The sequence below is a fragment of the Chiloscyllium punctatum genome, chromosome 40 (genome assembly GCF_047496795.1).
Source record: "Chiloscyllium punctatum isolate Juve2018m chromosome 40, sChiPun1.3, whole genome shotgun sequence".
NCBI classification, from domain to species: Eukaryota; Metazoa; Chordata; class Chondrichthyes; order Orectolobiformes; family Hemiscylliidae; genus Chiloscyllium; species Chiloscyllium punctatum.
The window spans coordinates 41,158,788-41,174,857 of record NC_092778.1 but is presented as its reverse complement, the minus strand read 5'-3'; the positions used below and the strand labels follow the sequence as shown (position 1 = coordinate 41,174,857).

The 16,070-nt window shown below is 40.5% G+C and overlaps 1 protein-coding gene across 11 annotated transcripts in view; it reads left to right on the top strand.

The window, feature by feature from the left end:
• The window catches only part of LOC140464494 (ankyrin repeat and fibronectin type-III domain-containing protein 1-like), a 924,898-nt gene that overhangs the window by 821,488 nt on the left and 87,340 nt on the right, over nucleotides 1-16,070 (top strand). For all 11 annotated transcript variants that reach the window (XM_072559619.1, XM_072559620.1, XM_072559618.1 and 8 more), the window contains 3 exons: nucleotides 298-388; nucleotides 8,628-8,735; nucleotides 9,543-9,642. In XM_072559619.1, coding sequence (XP_072415720.1) covers nucleotides 298-388; nucleotides 8,628-8,735; nucleotides 9,543-9,642 — 299 coding nt within the window. The remainder of the gene's footprint in view (nucleotides 1-297; nucleotides 389-8,627; nucleotides 8,736-9,542; nucleotides 9,643-16,070) is intronic.

Genomic DNA, 16,070 nt, shown 5'->3' with positions numbered 1-16,070 from the left:
AAAAAAACTGGGTATGTACACTTGATAGGACAGTTTGAGGGCTTATTCAGCTGAATGCTTTCTGTATCCAACTCCGAATATGATGGTAACACCCAATATCTGAAACGGAAAATGTTACATTCCCAGCACTGATATTCCTCATGTTAATAAGCTCAACTCACAAATCAAAGTTATTTTAAAATATTGGATTAGTTAATATCTGTGGTCTGTGCAATATTGTTGCATTGGTTAAATACCAACATTGTTGTGATTTTAAAAATAAATTTACAAAATCCTATCTTCTTGGTTTCCTCTTAGGGGATTTCCTACTATGTTCGGGTGTCTGCCTATAATATGAAAGGTTGGGGGCCCCCACAGATATCCACCCCTGCATGTGCAACACCTTCTAGTAAGTACCACTTTGAAAATTATGCAGCTATTTTCATCTGTTGAGAAGAGAAATACAAAGAGATATAAATTGCAGGTGTGAAAATGGATCCCAAAGTGGAGTGGCAGGATGAAAGCCCATAGTTACAATGTTTACTTTCCCAGCAGCTGATTCAGTTCAGATCATTGAGAAACAAAAATCCAAAAAATGCCAGAGAATACTGAGCAATCATTAATTTTGAATCTTGCTCCTTGTATATTGCACTCTGTCAGACTCAAATTCACCAATTTCATCTCCTGACAGTGCAGGCACACTCCATCCTAGCATAGACACTATTCGCCTAATGAATCTTCAACATTCCATGTAAACTCTATCTTATCACAAACTCTACACGAGTGTAATCTTCTACAGCTTGCTAGGTAGCTAGTCAGTGAAGGACAGAACTGGAGGATTAGTTTTTAAAGCACTTATAAGTTTTCACTTACAGATACACATAGATCAATCCAATAAATACAGCATACTATATATTCTATTGAGCAAACCAGAAACAAACAACCAAATTAACTAATTAGTCCTTCAAAAGGATAAATATTTTCTTATTTTTGTTTGAGTATATCAATTAACTAAATAATTCAAGATTCACTCCTTAAACAGGTAGAGTTTTTAAAAAAGACATTAAAAGAAACATTCCAAATTAAAATAGCAATTTCATGAGTCTGGAGCTGATAGCGCACTTCAGCTCTAGCAGTACTCGCCACGCAAGAAAGGCTTGATTCATAACAATGAACAGGAAAACATTAGGAAAACACAATCTCTGACCACTACTAGAGGAGATAGATGGGCTGGTCCACAATTTGGATCTTGGCACACTCTCATATTTGGCAATTAATCCTAAAGTGTAATTCACACTCCTAAACCAATGACTGGCACAAGTTACATAATTGAATACAGGTGCATCCTCATCACCTGAATGCAGTTAAACACCCAATTAATTTACAATTATCATACACACCTCTTCTGTGTTCCCTTAGTTCATCAACTCAATTCCATCCTTCTAATCTGCTTCACCTTTACTTTCTGTTCTTCTTTCACTCTTTATCTCTGAATAAGATGTTCTCCTATTTTTTTCTCCTTTTTGTTTTAATTTCTTCTTCTCCCATCCCTTTCCCTTTGGTGTTCCCTGTTCAATCTTTTCCCTTCCTGTGCACCCATTTCTACCTTTTCATGCCTGAACTTGCCTTTCTACCTTCATTCTCCTCTGTTCCTTCTCATTGCACTCTTAATTACTTTGCTCTTTCTGTTCTCCCTTCTTCTATTCTCTTTCCTTTTCTTTCATAATTGAGAATTAAATTTTATGTAAACTGCACAAATGTTGTGCTCTTGCAGTTGATAGTCTGCAAGTTAATGACTCGTTTTTCTGTCAGATGGTTTGTGTGTTGGTAGTATATTATGGCAGCGCAGTGTTCTGTGATTAGCACTGCTGCCTCACAGCACCAGGGACCCAGGTTCGATTTCAGCCTTTAGAAACTGTCTGTGTGGAATATGCACATTCTCCCTGTGTCTGTGCTTGTTTCCTCCGGGTGCACTGGTTTCCTCCCACAGTCCAAAGATGTGCAGATTAGGTAAATTGGCCATAGTGTTCAGGATGTATAGGTGAGGTACATAAGTTAGGCGTAAATGTAGAGTAATAGGATTGGGGAATGGGTTTGGGTGGGTTACTCTTCAGATGCTGTCATGTCTTTTTTGGGCCAAATGGCCTGTTTCCACACTGTAGGAATTCTATGATTTGTCCCTGTTGTATTTTCTGTATATTGATGGTGCACCTGTTTGTAATGATTGCAACCAGGTTGACCTCCTGGAATAGGAATTCTCTGACTGGGGCTGTTAATCAGGCCCAGTTGGGAGCCCTGACTGACAGAAAAGAACAGAATTGTCAGATGTCCTAATCACTTTACAACCTGGCTCTGAGGGAGCTGGATCAGTGTTACGGACTCTCCACGTATAAGTAAAGAGTGATTTGGTGACCGGATGCCAGCCTCTGTGGAGTTATTTCACTGGCAACAAGAGAAAAGCATATTCCTGAAGGAATTGGCTCGCAATAGTTTTCTTTGAGGTGGGATAAGCATTTCTGGCATCAGGCCATTATTTGGGAAGCTTGACTTATTCGATCCTGCCATCAAAGACTAGGGCCAGTTTGTGAAAAGAATGCACCATATTTCCTGGGCAAATGACAATGGAGCAGATGAAAAGCAACAAGTAATTTTCCTGACAACTTGTGGACCCATAGTTTTATTAGGAATCTAACTTTCTCTGAGGTACTAGATACTAAAACCTTTTCAGGAATATTATGACCCCAAGCCTCCTTAATTCTAAGATGCTATCAGTTTTACTCGGTAATTCGAGAAGCAGGGGAAGCCGTATCAAGACTTTTGATTAGATTAAAAAGACTGGCAGAGGAATGTGACTTTGATTTAACCCTCAATGAGATGCTGAGAGACCATTTGGTATGTGGGATTAATGATCTAATCATGCAAAAGTGCCTACTAGTTGAAGCCCAACTTCAAACAGGCACTGCAACTAGCTTTATCATTGGAAAATGTGACAAGTTGAGCATCAGAGTTGCAGGGCATTCTGATGGAAGTGGACACTCATGTCAGTTTGGCTGAGCTTGGGAAACACCACTTGAGAGGGACTCTAGGTCAGCCCACAGCAAAACCACAAAACAAAGGCAAGCCTCTGCTAAATGGCTAAAATTTTCTTAAAGATCCAGGCTGCAAGCTATTGTAGTTGCTGCTGGTATATGGACTCAAGACTTCAAACAAGCTTGACTAGCTCTAAATTGAGTAAGAGAGCTCAGTGATTGCCGTTTCAGTGATTGCAGAACCAGTCCTTAATAAAATTCTCTCTGGATTCCAACCCTTGAGTTGTGTAAGACCTCGGCTAGATGAAAACCTATATGGATTCTTTGCAGATTAAGGGTATAACTTTGGTTCCAGTCTTTTTTAAGAAGCACCTGGTTCAGTTACCACTTATTATAGCAAAAGGTTCGGGCCCAAATTTGATGGGCAAAATTGGTTGAGAAAGATTCACAGAGATTGGCTCAATTGTTTTCTCTTGGAAAATGGCTGCTTGAGTGAAGTCCTAATTAAATGCCAGGAAGATTTTCAAGAAGGTCTAGGGACTATCAAAGGAGCCAAGGCCATCTTATGTGTCGACCAGGAAGTTATTTCACAATTCTGCATGGCCTGCCCAGTGCCATTTGCCTTACAGGCAGAAATCGAGACAAAAAAGTGAAGGAATCAACAAACCAGTCCACTCTGTGGTGGTACCGATTGTGAAGCCCAACCAGTCAGTTCACCTTTGTGTGGAATGTTAACAAATGGTAAACCGTTTATCATAGTTGGATAAAGACCGAATCCCTCACATTGAGTATTTATATGCAAAGCTGAAAGTGGGGGATGCTGTTCTTCACGTAGCTGGACATAGGCCATGCGTACTCGCAATTGTGGTTCGATGAAGATTCCCAGAAATATGTTACAATTAATACTCGTTAGGGTTCATACCAATATACGAGACTGCCATCTGGGGTACTATCATCCTGTAATTTTTCAATGGATGATGGACACCATTTTACAAGGTCTACCCCAGGTTGCCATTTATCTAGATGACGTACTAATAGCAGGGAAGACCAATAAAGAGAACTTAGAGAACTTGGAAATAGTCCTTAGACATTTCTCTGAGGGAAAACTGTGTTCTAGGCATCCCAAGTGACCTACTTGGGCGACAGAGTCAACAAGTCTGCGTTATACCCATTGGAAGATAACTGAAGGTAGTCAAAGGTGTTCTAGCTCCAATGCATGCACTGAAGCTTAGGGTTAGGCCTTCCTTTGGGCTGGAAAGTTTGTACATAACCTGGCCTCCATCCTGGCACCTTTGATCAACTCTTCAAAAAAGGGTCAGCATTGGAAATGGTCACCTAGCTAAGCCATACCTTTTAGGGAAATGAAGAAACAGCTATCATCCACTAAGATGTTAGCACACTATGTTCCCAAGCAAGATCTGCTATTGACATGCGATGCCTCCACATATGGCATCTGGGTAGTATTGGCTCCTAAATCTCCCAATTGAAAGGATCATCCAATAACATATGCATCAAGGACTTCTGTTAATGCAGAGTGTAAATATGCCCAGATATAGAGGGAAGGTTTGGAGGTCATAGTTGGGGGTCAGGAAGTTCCACCAATACCTTTATAGACATAAATTTGTAATACTAACAGACCATAAACTCTGCTCGGTCTACTTAGAGAGGACATGGCTGCACTGTCCATAGCTTTAGGCCAAATTTAGCAGTGGGTTAAGTGTGTGTAATTACGAGTTGGAACATCATTCAGTAGGCAAGTGGATATTGAGCCGCCTCCGCTGGCAGATACACCACTGATGGTACTGCAACTAGAAGAGTCTATTCCAGTTTTAAATTTTCTGGATACCACTTCCAAGCACAGCTGACAATATCAGACTTTGGATGCAGAAAGATCCGGTCCTGGCAAAAAGAAACAGCTCGTGGTAATGAGGGAAACCAAAGGGCCATCACAAACAGAACTGAAACCTCCAAATCACAGTAGAGTACAGCACATTAATATGGGGAGCAAGAGTGATTGTCCCGAGGAAAGGTCGCTGACAGATACTGGCTAACCTCCATCAAGGTCATCCAGGTTTCCAAAATGAGGATGTTGGTGAGAAGTTATGTCTGGTGGCCAGGATTGGATACAGACATGGCTGCGTTGGTGCAGCAGTGCCCAGCAGCTCCCCCACATTCATGGGAATGTCTGAGCAAACCCTGGACTTGGTTACATGTTGACTTTCTAGGTCCTTTCACAGATGTAATGTTCTTAGTCAGTGTGGACACCTACTCAAAGTGGCTGCACATGCACAGAGTTCATTTGTCAAACACTGGAACCATGATAGGAAAATCTTTGCAATACATGGACTCTCAAAGTGCTGGCCGCAGATAAAGGGCCATCATTTACCATTGGGGAACTTGAATATTTCCTAGGTCAAATGGGGTTTGACATATAAGAACAGTTCCATACCATCCATCATCCAATGGCCTGGCAAAGAGCAGTCCAAACTTTGAAGATAAGCTTAAAGAAACAGTCTATAACTTCGCTAGATATTAAACTGTCCCAGATCCTGTTTGATTATAGGACCACTCTTTACATCTCTGCTGGAGCTATCCATGTTGATTTGCCAATGAGTTGCAGACTCCGCACCAGGTTAAATCTGATCTTCTTCGACTTAGAGAGGAGGGTGAAACAGCATCAGGAACACCAATGCTAGACATAAACCTCCGTTGAGCATGAGTAACAGCTTACTTCAAGGGATGAAGTTTGATGTAGGAACCACAAGAACAGCCCTTGTGGTAGGAGGCATGGTCAGTGGGAGGTCAGGTCCAGTATAAAGTTCTGGAAAATGCGACAGTCCTGAACTAGCATGTGGACTATATGAAAGCTGCAAACTCACAAACACTGTGGGAGCAAAACGTCCTGTTTCTTTGACAGACTTTCCTACTGTTCTAGAACCTGTGGGTTCTGCATCTCCATCGTACATTGAAGATATCTCCAGAATCTGAGATGGACATGGTGGATGTTGCCACCTCGACATCTTTGCAGCCTGAAGAGAATACATTTCTTCTGAGATGCTGCGGGCACAAGAGGCAAGCTACTGTGTGTTACACACCACCCGTATCAGAGACAGAGTTGGAGGAACTTCAACCAATGCAAAAAAGCCACTGGAGGAGCAAAATACAAAATAACGGGTCCACGTTCTTGGACATAGAGAGGAAGGAATGTAACAATTGTAATGAGGTTAGCCAGGTGGACCTCATAAAATGTGAGTTCCCTGTTTGAGGCTGCTAATCTGGTCCAATCGGGGAGTTCTGGCTGACAGATAAGAACAGGAGTGTTCTTCCTGGTGGTGGAAATTGAATAAAGATTCATGCACTTTGTGTCTTTCACTGTGTCTCACACCTATACACACACACACCATGGGTGCTGGGGGAAAATAAGCACTACCGCAGTTAGGTGGTAGTGTGGGGGTTTAAAAAAAACAGGAAAAAAAAGGAACAGGAGTGTCCACGCCTTGGCGTGCCCATTTGCCAAAAAAAAAGAACAGGAGTGTCACACATACTCTTCATGATGACAGTTGGCTTTGAGGGAGTTGGATCAGTGTCAAGGACTCTCCATGTGTAAATAAAGGGTGACTTGGTGATGGGATACCAGCCTCTGTGGAATAATTCCCTCTTGATGTTGGTTGAATGTCAGGGTTCCTGTGAGCAACAAAACCAGAACAATTGCAGTCACAAATGTTCATGAATTGATCCTTTGGTTTGAATCGCTATCCATGAATACGAATCAATGATACTACTAATGGCCTGACCTTACTCACAACCACATTTTCTCTTGATATCTCTTTCTTCTCACTGAAACTATTAACTGTTGCTGAAGCACCATTTCCCACATACTACCTCCTCATTGTGCCTGTTTTGACCTGCCAATGGCTGGTTCAAATAACAGTAAAACAAACAGTACTGTGTCTTCTGAGTTCAGATAATTTGGGGCAGAGCAGAACTAAATGCCAGTATCTTCTAGTCAGTGTAATAATTGCCAGACCAGTTTACGTCACTGTTAGGTTGCAGCTTTTGGAATAATCCTTGTGGTCAAGTTAACTTTTGAGGCAGCAACATCAGTTTCAAGGTAAAGGGGCAGCAGCATTTTATGACTCTGGATTCACCTACAGTGAGAAGGTGAATTGTAGGAAGCTACATAGGCCTTCTCAGGCAACCTGTTAGATTGAGGCTTCAGGATTAAACCTCCTACAAAAAAGAGATGGGTTTGGTGGAAAGGGGACATGGAGGGGTGAAGGGGTGCTCTCCTAGAGCAGCAGAGGTTCAGATTAGCTGGCTGGTGAGAGGGCACAATGTTGAAAGGGCTGATTTCTGTTGAATTTTTTGGATATTTTTGGTGATCACACAAAGATAGGTGAGAAAGTAGGTTGTGAAGAGCACATAGGAGTCTACAAAACTATACAAATACATTAATTTAATGGGCAAAGATCGGGCAAATGGAATATAATGTGAGAAAGTGTGAAATTGTCTGCTTTGGCTGCATAAATAAAAAATAACTATTTTGGCTAATGGTGAGAGATTACAGAGCCCTGAGATGCAAAGGGATCCAGAAGTCTTACTGCGTGAATCACAAAAGGCTATCATACATGTACAGCAAGGAATTAAGAAAGCTAATAGAATGTATGGGAAATTGAATATAAAGGTAAGAAGGTTCTACTTCAGTTATACTGGACACTAGTGAGACCATATCCAAATACTATACAGTATTAGCCACCTTGTTTAAAGCAAGCTTTAAATACTTCAAAAGCAGTTCAGTGAAGATTGACCAGACTAATACTTGGAATGAACATCTTATGAGGAAAGGTTGGACAGCGTAAGCTTGTAACTGCTGGAATTTAAAAAAGAAGTGGCTTAGGTGCAAACATATGAGACCCTGAAGAGTGTTGACAGGACAGATGTGGAGAGGATGCTTCCTGTTATGGGAGAATTTGGTACTAGAATCACGATTTAAAAACAGGTGGTTGCCCATATAAAATAGAGATGAGGTGACATTCTTTCCTTCAGAGAGTATTGAATCCGGCACTCATGCTCACTAACATCGAGAAGGGCAAGGTACCAATGTCACCTGCAATTTTCTGTCCAAGCCACTCTATCCTCACTTGGAAATGTATCACCTTTCCTTAAGAATCACTGATTCAAAGTCCTGGAACTCCATCCCTAACAGTATTGTTGATGTACTTACACCAATCTGGACTACAGCTGGTCAAGAAGACAACTTACTCCTATCTTCTCAAGTGTAGTTATAGATGGGCAATGAGCGCTGGTCCAACAGTGAAATCTACACGTCCTGAGTGAATAAAAAGTAATTTGGAAAACTCTTGCTTTAACCATGATAGAAGCAGTAACTTCCATACAGAGGTGGATAAATTACTGATTAGTAAAGGAGTGAAAGGTTATCAGGTTGGTGGGTTGTGGATTTCAGACTACAATCTTATCGATGGAGTAGGTATGAGAGGCTGAATGGCCTATTCCTTGTGTGTATGAGGTTGTAAACAGTGACTGCAACTATCAGAATTCATAACTTAGAATGCAAAACTGGCAACATACTACTTGTTTTTTTTTCTCTCTCCCTCCCAGACTGGAGACAATGCAATGGTAAGGAAGTGAAGCATAGTGGCCAGACAGAGGCATTGGATGTATTGCTGAATCAAATCAAAAACAACCGTCAACATTGTCTGTGCCATGGTAAGTAGGAGCAATGACTGTCTCCTCTGACTGGGGTATAAATCTACGAAGAGAAAGCAATGAAGAAGATGTGATGCAATGTAAAGTATGAACTTTCAATAATACAGCTTTTTTTTAACCTGACAAAAATTTGCACTTCACATTATCTTATATAATTATTTGGACTCAAAAAAAAACAAACAGTGAAAATGGCAAAGATATTGACTGACTAGTTTGTACAATATCCCATAATGTGTTCTGTATTGTCACATTGGACATACTTGGCTTAATGTCATATTACCTACAACTGGTAAGTCACAACTAAGCAATCTTAAAAATGTTTATAGAATGAGAGAAACCTTGGTATCATCTAGTTTCTTCGTAATGCTGTGTGTTTCAGAATGGCTTTGTCTATTTTGGCATGTTTTTGCCAGACTTCAAGATATTTCTTAAAATAGTATTTATTAACATGCTATTCATGAAGATCATGCAGCAGATATTTTTACCCTAAGCTATTGTAATGCTGACTTTCTAGTAGAATCTGTCACATGGCCATTGAAGGTACAGCATACTTCAGAGACTTATCTGTGTATTCCTTAAATCCTCTTTACACAGAGATAACAAGAATAACTGAGCATTGTCAGTCTATAGAAACATCCAAGAAAAATTAACTTTGAATAATTTGAGCATCACCTTCCCATTAAAGGCCTTAAAGGAACAAGAAATATTAGCAGCTAAACAAAATCCTGCTGGATAACCTATATTAGTAAATATTTGAGTGATCAAAATGTACCAACATGTTAAAAACTGTTTGTTTGAATTTTCCAGAAAACTCAAAAATTCATCTACAGGGCCGTAAACATTCTATGTCCAAGAGCCTGAAACACCTTTTTCAATCAACAAGCAAATTTGTTAAAACTCTCAAGCGGTGAGTTGATTAATCTTATTCAATGAAATAATCGGTTTGTTGAGAAAATAAAACAACATAATTAAAATTGATTTCATGGTATTAAATGTGGAATTTGAACACCTGATTTAAAACCTGGGACTTTATAGGCAGAAACAGTTTTAAGAAAGGGATCAAATGCTGACATAAAATAGCCACAGGCTCACTTGACCCACACATGTTGGCCAAGTTTCATGAAACTGATGTGGATTTGGCCTAAAATAGAAAGAATTGAAATTTAATACCTTCCCTAAGGGCAACTAAATCAGTCAGTCAGCTCCTTTGGGAAGCATGAAAAGGTCCATTTTTCCTTAATGATTTATACCATGATAAGAATCTTCAAATACTGGAGATGATACATCTTGTGCAATATCCAGACTGAAAACAGTAACCTCCTAAGAAATGGAATACCTCTTTCAAGGAGCATTTTGGCAGACCAAGAGAAATTGGATTAAGAATGTAAAACTGAACACATGCTGAGAAGGCTCTTTTTTAATTCATTCATTGACCATGGGCATCACTGACTAAGATAGAACTTATTGCCCATCCCTAATTGACCTTGAGAAGGCGGTGGCGAGCTGTCTTTTTGAACCACTGCACTCGTTGAACAGTATGTATATCCAGAATGTTATTAGGAATGGAGTTCCAATGTTTTGGCTTAGCAACAGTCAAGGAACATTAATATAGCTCAAAGTCTGGATGGTATATGGCTTGATGATGGTGGTGTTCACATGTATCTGCAGCCCTTGTCCTTCTAGTAGTGGAAAATCACTGGACTCTGTGCAGGTCCCGGTTGATTGGAACGTCATGCCGCTGTTCAAAAAAGGGTCTAGGTAAAGGGCAGGTAGCTATGGGCCAGTTAGCTTAACATCTATAGTCAGGAAAATAGTAGTCAGGAAACTATCATTAAAGAAGAAATAGTGAGGCATCTGGATGGAAACAATTCCATCAAGCAGCATGGATTAGGAAGGGAAGGTTGTCTTTCACGAACTTTCTGGAGTTGCTTGAGGATGTAACAAGTACAGTGGATGAAGGGGAACAGGTAGATGTTTTATACTTGGATTTCTGGAAGGCGTTTGATAAGGTACCGCATAAAAGACTCATCCATACGATAAGAATGCATGAAGTTGCAGGGAATGTACTAGCACAGATACAGGACTGGTTAACCAATAGTAGGCAGAGAGTTGTGATAAATGGATGTTTCTCTGGTTCAAAATCAGTGGTGAGCAGAGTGCTGCAGGGGTCGATGTTGGGCCTGCAACTGTTCATGATACACATGAACTGTATATAAATGACTTGGAAGAGGAGACAGTGTATAACATATCCAAGTTTTCAGATGACACTAAATTGAGTGGAAAGCAAACTGTGCAGAGGATGTGGAGGGTCTGCAGACAGATTTAGGTAGGTTAAGTGAGTGGGCAAGAGTTTGGCAAATGGAGTACAATGTTTGTAAGTGTGACGTTATCTACTTTGGAAATAAAAAAAAGTAAGTCAGTGTTATTTAAATGATGAAAGATTGCAGCATGTTGTTGTGCAGAGGGACTTAGGAGTGCTCATATATGAATTGCTAAAAGTTGATTTGCAGGTGCAACAGGTAATGAGGAAGGCAAATGGAATATTGGCTTTATATTGCTAAAGAGGTTGAATTTAAGAGCTGGGAGGTTCTGCTGTAATTATACAAGATGTTGGTGAGGCCGCACCTGGAGTTTTGTGTGCAGTTCTGGTCTCCTTACTTGAGAAAGGATATACTGGCTTTGGAGGCTGTGCAGAGGAGGTTCACCAACTTGATTCCAGAGATCAGGGGGTTGCCCTATGAGGAGAGGTTGAGCCACCTGGGACTATACACACTAGAATTTAGAATAATGTTTCTTCTAGAAACATATAAAATTATGAAATGGATAGCTAAAATAGAAGCAGGCAAGTTTATTTCGCAGGTGAGAATGAGACTAGGACTAGGGACATAGCCTCAAGATTAGTGGGTGTAGATTTAGGACAGAGATGAGGAGGAACTGCTTTTCCCAGAGAGTAGCGGAACTATGGAGTACTCTGCCCAAGGAAGCAGTAGAGGCAGCTTCATTAAATATGCTCAAGACATAGTTGGATGGGTTTTTAAATGGTAGGGAAATTAAGGGTTAAGGGGATAATGCATATAGGAGGATCTGAGATGATGGATTAATCAACCATGATCGTAATGAATGTTGGAGCAGGCTCGATGGGCCAAATGGCCAACTCCTACTTCTATTACTAAGAAACTGTGAAATGATAAGATTGGAAGTTGCAGTTGGAGGAGCCTTAGTGAGTTATTGCAGTGCATTTTGTACATGATGCATACTATTGCTACTGTGTGGTAGTGATAGAAGTGCGTGTAGAAAGTGATGGATAGGGACCAACCAAGCAGGCCATTTTGTTCTGGATGGAGTCAAGCTTCTTGAGTGTTGTTAGAGCTGTACCCATTCAGACAAGTAGACAGTATTCCATCACTATCCTAACTCATGCCTGTAAATGATGGATAGGAATTGGGGTGACAGGTTAGTTACTTGCTGCGGAATTCCCAGCTTCTGACCTGCTATTGGTGCCATAGTTATACATGGCTGGTCTATTCAGTTTATACTTAATGGTAAGCCTCCAGAATATTGATAGTGAGGAATTCAGTGATGGTAATGCCGTTGTATTTCAGGTGGTGATGGTTAGATTCTCTCTTCTTTGCGATGCTCAGTGCCTACCTGGCACTTGTGTGGTCTGAATGTTACTTGCCGTTTATCTGTCCAAGCCTAAATGTTGTCCAGGTCTTGCCGCATATGGACATAAACTGCTTCAGTCTTTGAAGTATGATGAATTGTGTTGTACAATGTGCAATCTTTATCAATCAGCCCCCCTTCTGACCTTACAATGAACATAAGGCCACTGATAAAGATGGTTGCAAAATTGGATATAGGACACTGCCATGACACTATTGTGTACTCATTCTGGAGAACAATTGTTCAGTACTTTTGCTCGAATTGTAACATTTGCAGTATTCAGTGGCCTTCAGCCTTTTCTTGATTTCAATTGGAGTGAATGGCATCTGTGATTCTAGGGACCTCAGGAGAAGGCCAAGATAGATCATCCATTTGGCCTCTCTGGCTGAAGATGGATGCAAATGCATCAGCTTTGTCTTTTTCATGATGTGCTGGGTATAAGGAGATTTATAGGGCCTCTTCCTTCTGTTAGTTGCTAAATTGTACCCCATCATTCACAAGAGGATGTGGCAGGACTTGCAGAGCTTAAATATTATCCTATAATTTTGTTATTGCTTAGCCCTGCCTATTGCATGATATTTATGCTGTTTAGTACTAATCCTGTGTTGTAACTTGTTTTTAGTTATACCTGGTACCATTCCTGGCATGCCATCGCTGCACTCTTCATTGAACCAAGATTGACTCCCAGCTTGTTGGTGATCATAGAATGGGGAATTTGTGTGTCATGTGGTTATATATTCTGATTGAATACAATGTTGCTGTTTCTGATAGCCCACAACATCTAATGGATGAATAGTTTTGCGTTGTGCAATCTGTTCAAAAGCTATCCCACTTAGTATGACGATAGTGACATATAACACAATGGAGGGTATCCTCAATGTGAAGACTGTATTTTGTGTCCACTGTACCAATACTGTCATATTCACCCGCAACAGTGAGATTGCCGAGGATGAGGTCAAATAGTTTTTTATTCTTATTGGTTCCTCACCACCTGTTGCAGACCCTTTAGGACTCAGCCAGCTCAGTCAATATTCATGCTGTTGAACCACTATTGGTGACATTCTGTGCCATGGCCACTGTCAGTGCTTCTTCCAGGTGGTGTTCAACATGGAGGAGTACTGATGCATTCACTAAAGAGGGATGTGAGGGAGTTGTGGTAATCAGCAAGAAGTTCCTTGCCTATATTTAATCTGGTGCCATGATACTTGGAGTCCTGAGTCAAACCCAGACTCCCAAGGCAACATCCTCTTACTGGTTATCACTGTGCCGTCACTCTGGTGGGTACAATTTGAACCCATGTATCAGAACATTAGTTGGGGATTCCGAATTACTAGTGCAGGTATAAGACCACTATCCCTCTCCCTTCCAAGAAGAAAAATATCCAGTTGACTGCTGGGAATGAATGTATAAATTAGGAGAGAAGTGGGCCACTTGGGTCCTTGAGTCTGTTCCACCATTCAACAGAACTCATTACTGATCTGATTACTCCATATTTTTCCCTCCTCCATAAAGTCTCACCCTCAAAAAACATCAGTGACCTAATGAACCACACACAAATACATGTATACCCAGAAAGACATACACACAAATAGCAAAAAACATGCACACAGAAATAAATTCTCACAAAAATTCACCACCACAACAAACATGGAAATACACGCTCAGAGAAACACACAACTACACTGAAAAGCACAAATAGAAATGCACAGAGAACGAGGCAAAGAAACACGGGCTCAGACAAATTTAACAAACAAACCCACGTATAAAGGCACATACATTCAAACACATATATGCACAGAAATATGTACACTAAAATGTACTCAATGTACAGAAACACACACAACACACAAAAAACAGGCACATATCCTGAAACATCCCCACATCATAAACATTTTGACACAATTCCTCTGGTAACCAATAACTTAAAGCCAAAATTCTCAAGCAACCACAATAGAAGAAACCATTTTCACTTTTCAGATTTCACTTTTTAAATCTTTTACTGCATAATCAAAACAAAATCAACATTATAATGAATTAATGGTCAAATTTTATTCATTCTAGACTATAAACAACATTTTAAATTGATGATACAACAAAGATAGAACTCTCCGATTACTGGCAGGAAATTCAATATGTATGATAGTGAATTCAGCTTAAAGTTCCTCATCACTCTGTTCTTCTTGGTTGAGGTCCAGTTCCTTTCTTTATTCAGAGGTTTAGGCATGAAAGTCGTAAATGATAGTAGCTTTCTTTTCCAGGTAGAGATTCAGTTGGAGTTTAGTTATTGGACGATGCTCACTGAAAGACACACCTGACTGGATCCCTTTTGGCTTGCCTCATGGAATAAGCCTTGTTATTTTTTTCCCAGTTGCATTATAACTTCCATCGTAAGTGGTCTTACACAAAGAGTTTTTCCACACCCTTGAACTGTTCTCTTCATGCTGAAAAACTGAATTCTAAGAGCCCTGTGTATGTTTGACCATCGGCTGAGATTTGACGTCCCAGCTTGGTGTTTTTTTCTCCCTCCAATCAGCTTCCATTTCCTTCGCAACCCAAGCGATGGACTAATTTCTCATAGATCAGATATCATGACCAGGAATTACATTTTACATGAACCCCTTATCTCAGAAATCTGAATTCACATTACTTTTTCAGTTGGGGGCTGTCTGAAAAAATACAGACTTTGAAATCGCATTCAATGTAGACAATAACTTGCAGACTATGGATTTCATTAAAGTACACTTGCAGAGAAACATACACAGACACAGAAATGCTCACAAATGCAGAAGTATAGAAACACAGGTGTACACACATAAACAAAGAAACAAGAACGCATTCAAAACCATGCAAACAGTAAAGCAGAAACACACAAGCACACATTAATTAAAATTTAGTACCCTAATCCAAGGTGAATTTGTTAGTGATTTGGGCTTTAACCAGGCAGAACATTGGTGGATGCTGACTCTGACACCTTCCCACCTCTGCCCAAATAGGTTTGGAGCAGTAAATCTCACAGAAATACTTCCCATCTACCACCAATTGAGGCTCTAGTATCATCCCACCATCACAGGTATTCACCCAGTGATAGGCAGAAGATTAGCCCACATCAACTTCAAAAAGAGATCCCCACTGGTGTTGCCTTTGGGCTTCCGACAGCAACGGATAACTTGTTCAAAGGTGTTCAGTGCCTGATTGAGGGACTTAGTATAAAGTAGGACTTTGCTGCCAACTCCTCTCTCTCTTCACCTGTGACATCCACCTATGATCCTCTTCCTGCAAACACCCATATGTGACCAGGACCCTTCAGTCCCTCTGACCCTCATTATTAGCAGCACAAACTGTTCCCCATGCCAAGCAGCACAGAATTACCAGCCTCTGGCTCAAGGTAAGCAAAATTTCAGCTCCTGGAGTGTTTAACCCTTAGGAAGGCCTGATGTTGCCTAGTCATGTATCTCATTAGGTGTCAGATGTAACTTAGTGCAGCAGGCCTTCCCAAAAGATAATGACGTAGGACTTTCACCAACTGTCCGTATAAGTGGCAAATGAGACCCATTCCAATGTCATTTCCCTGAAATACCATCAAAACATGAACACACATACACACAAAAGCAGATGACAATATACATGTGGATCAGCTGGTGGTCCTTCTACCTTTTAGTCAGAAACCTTGTC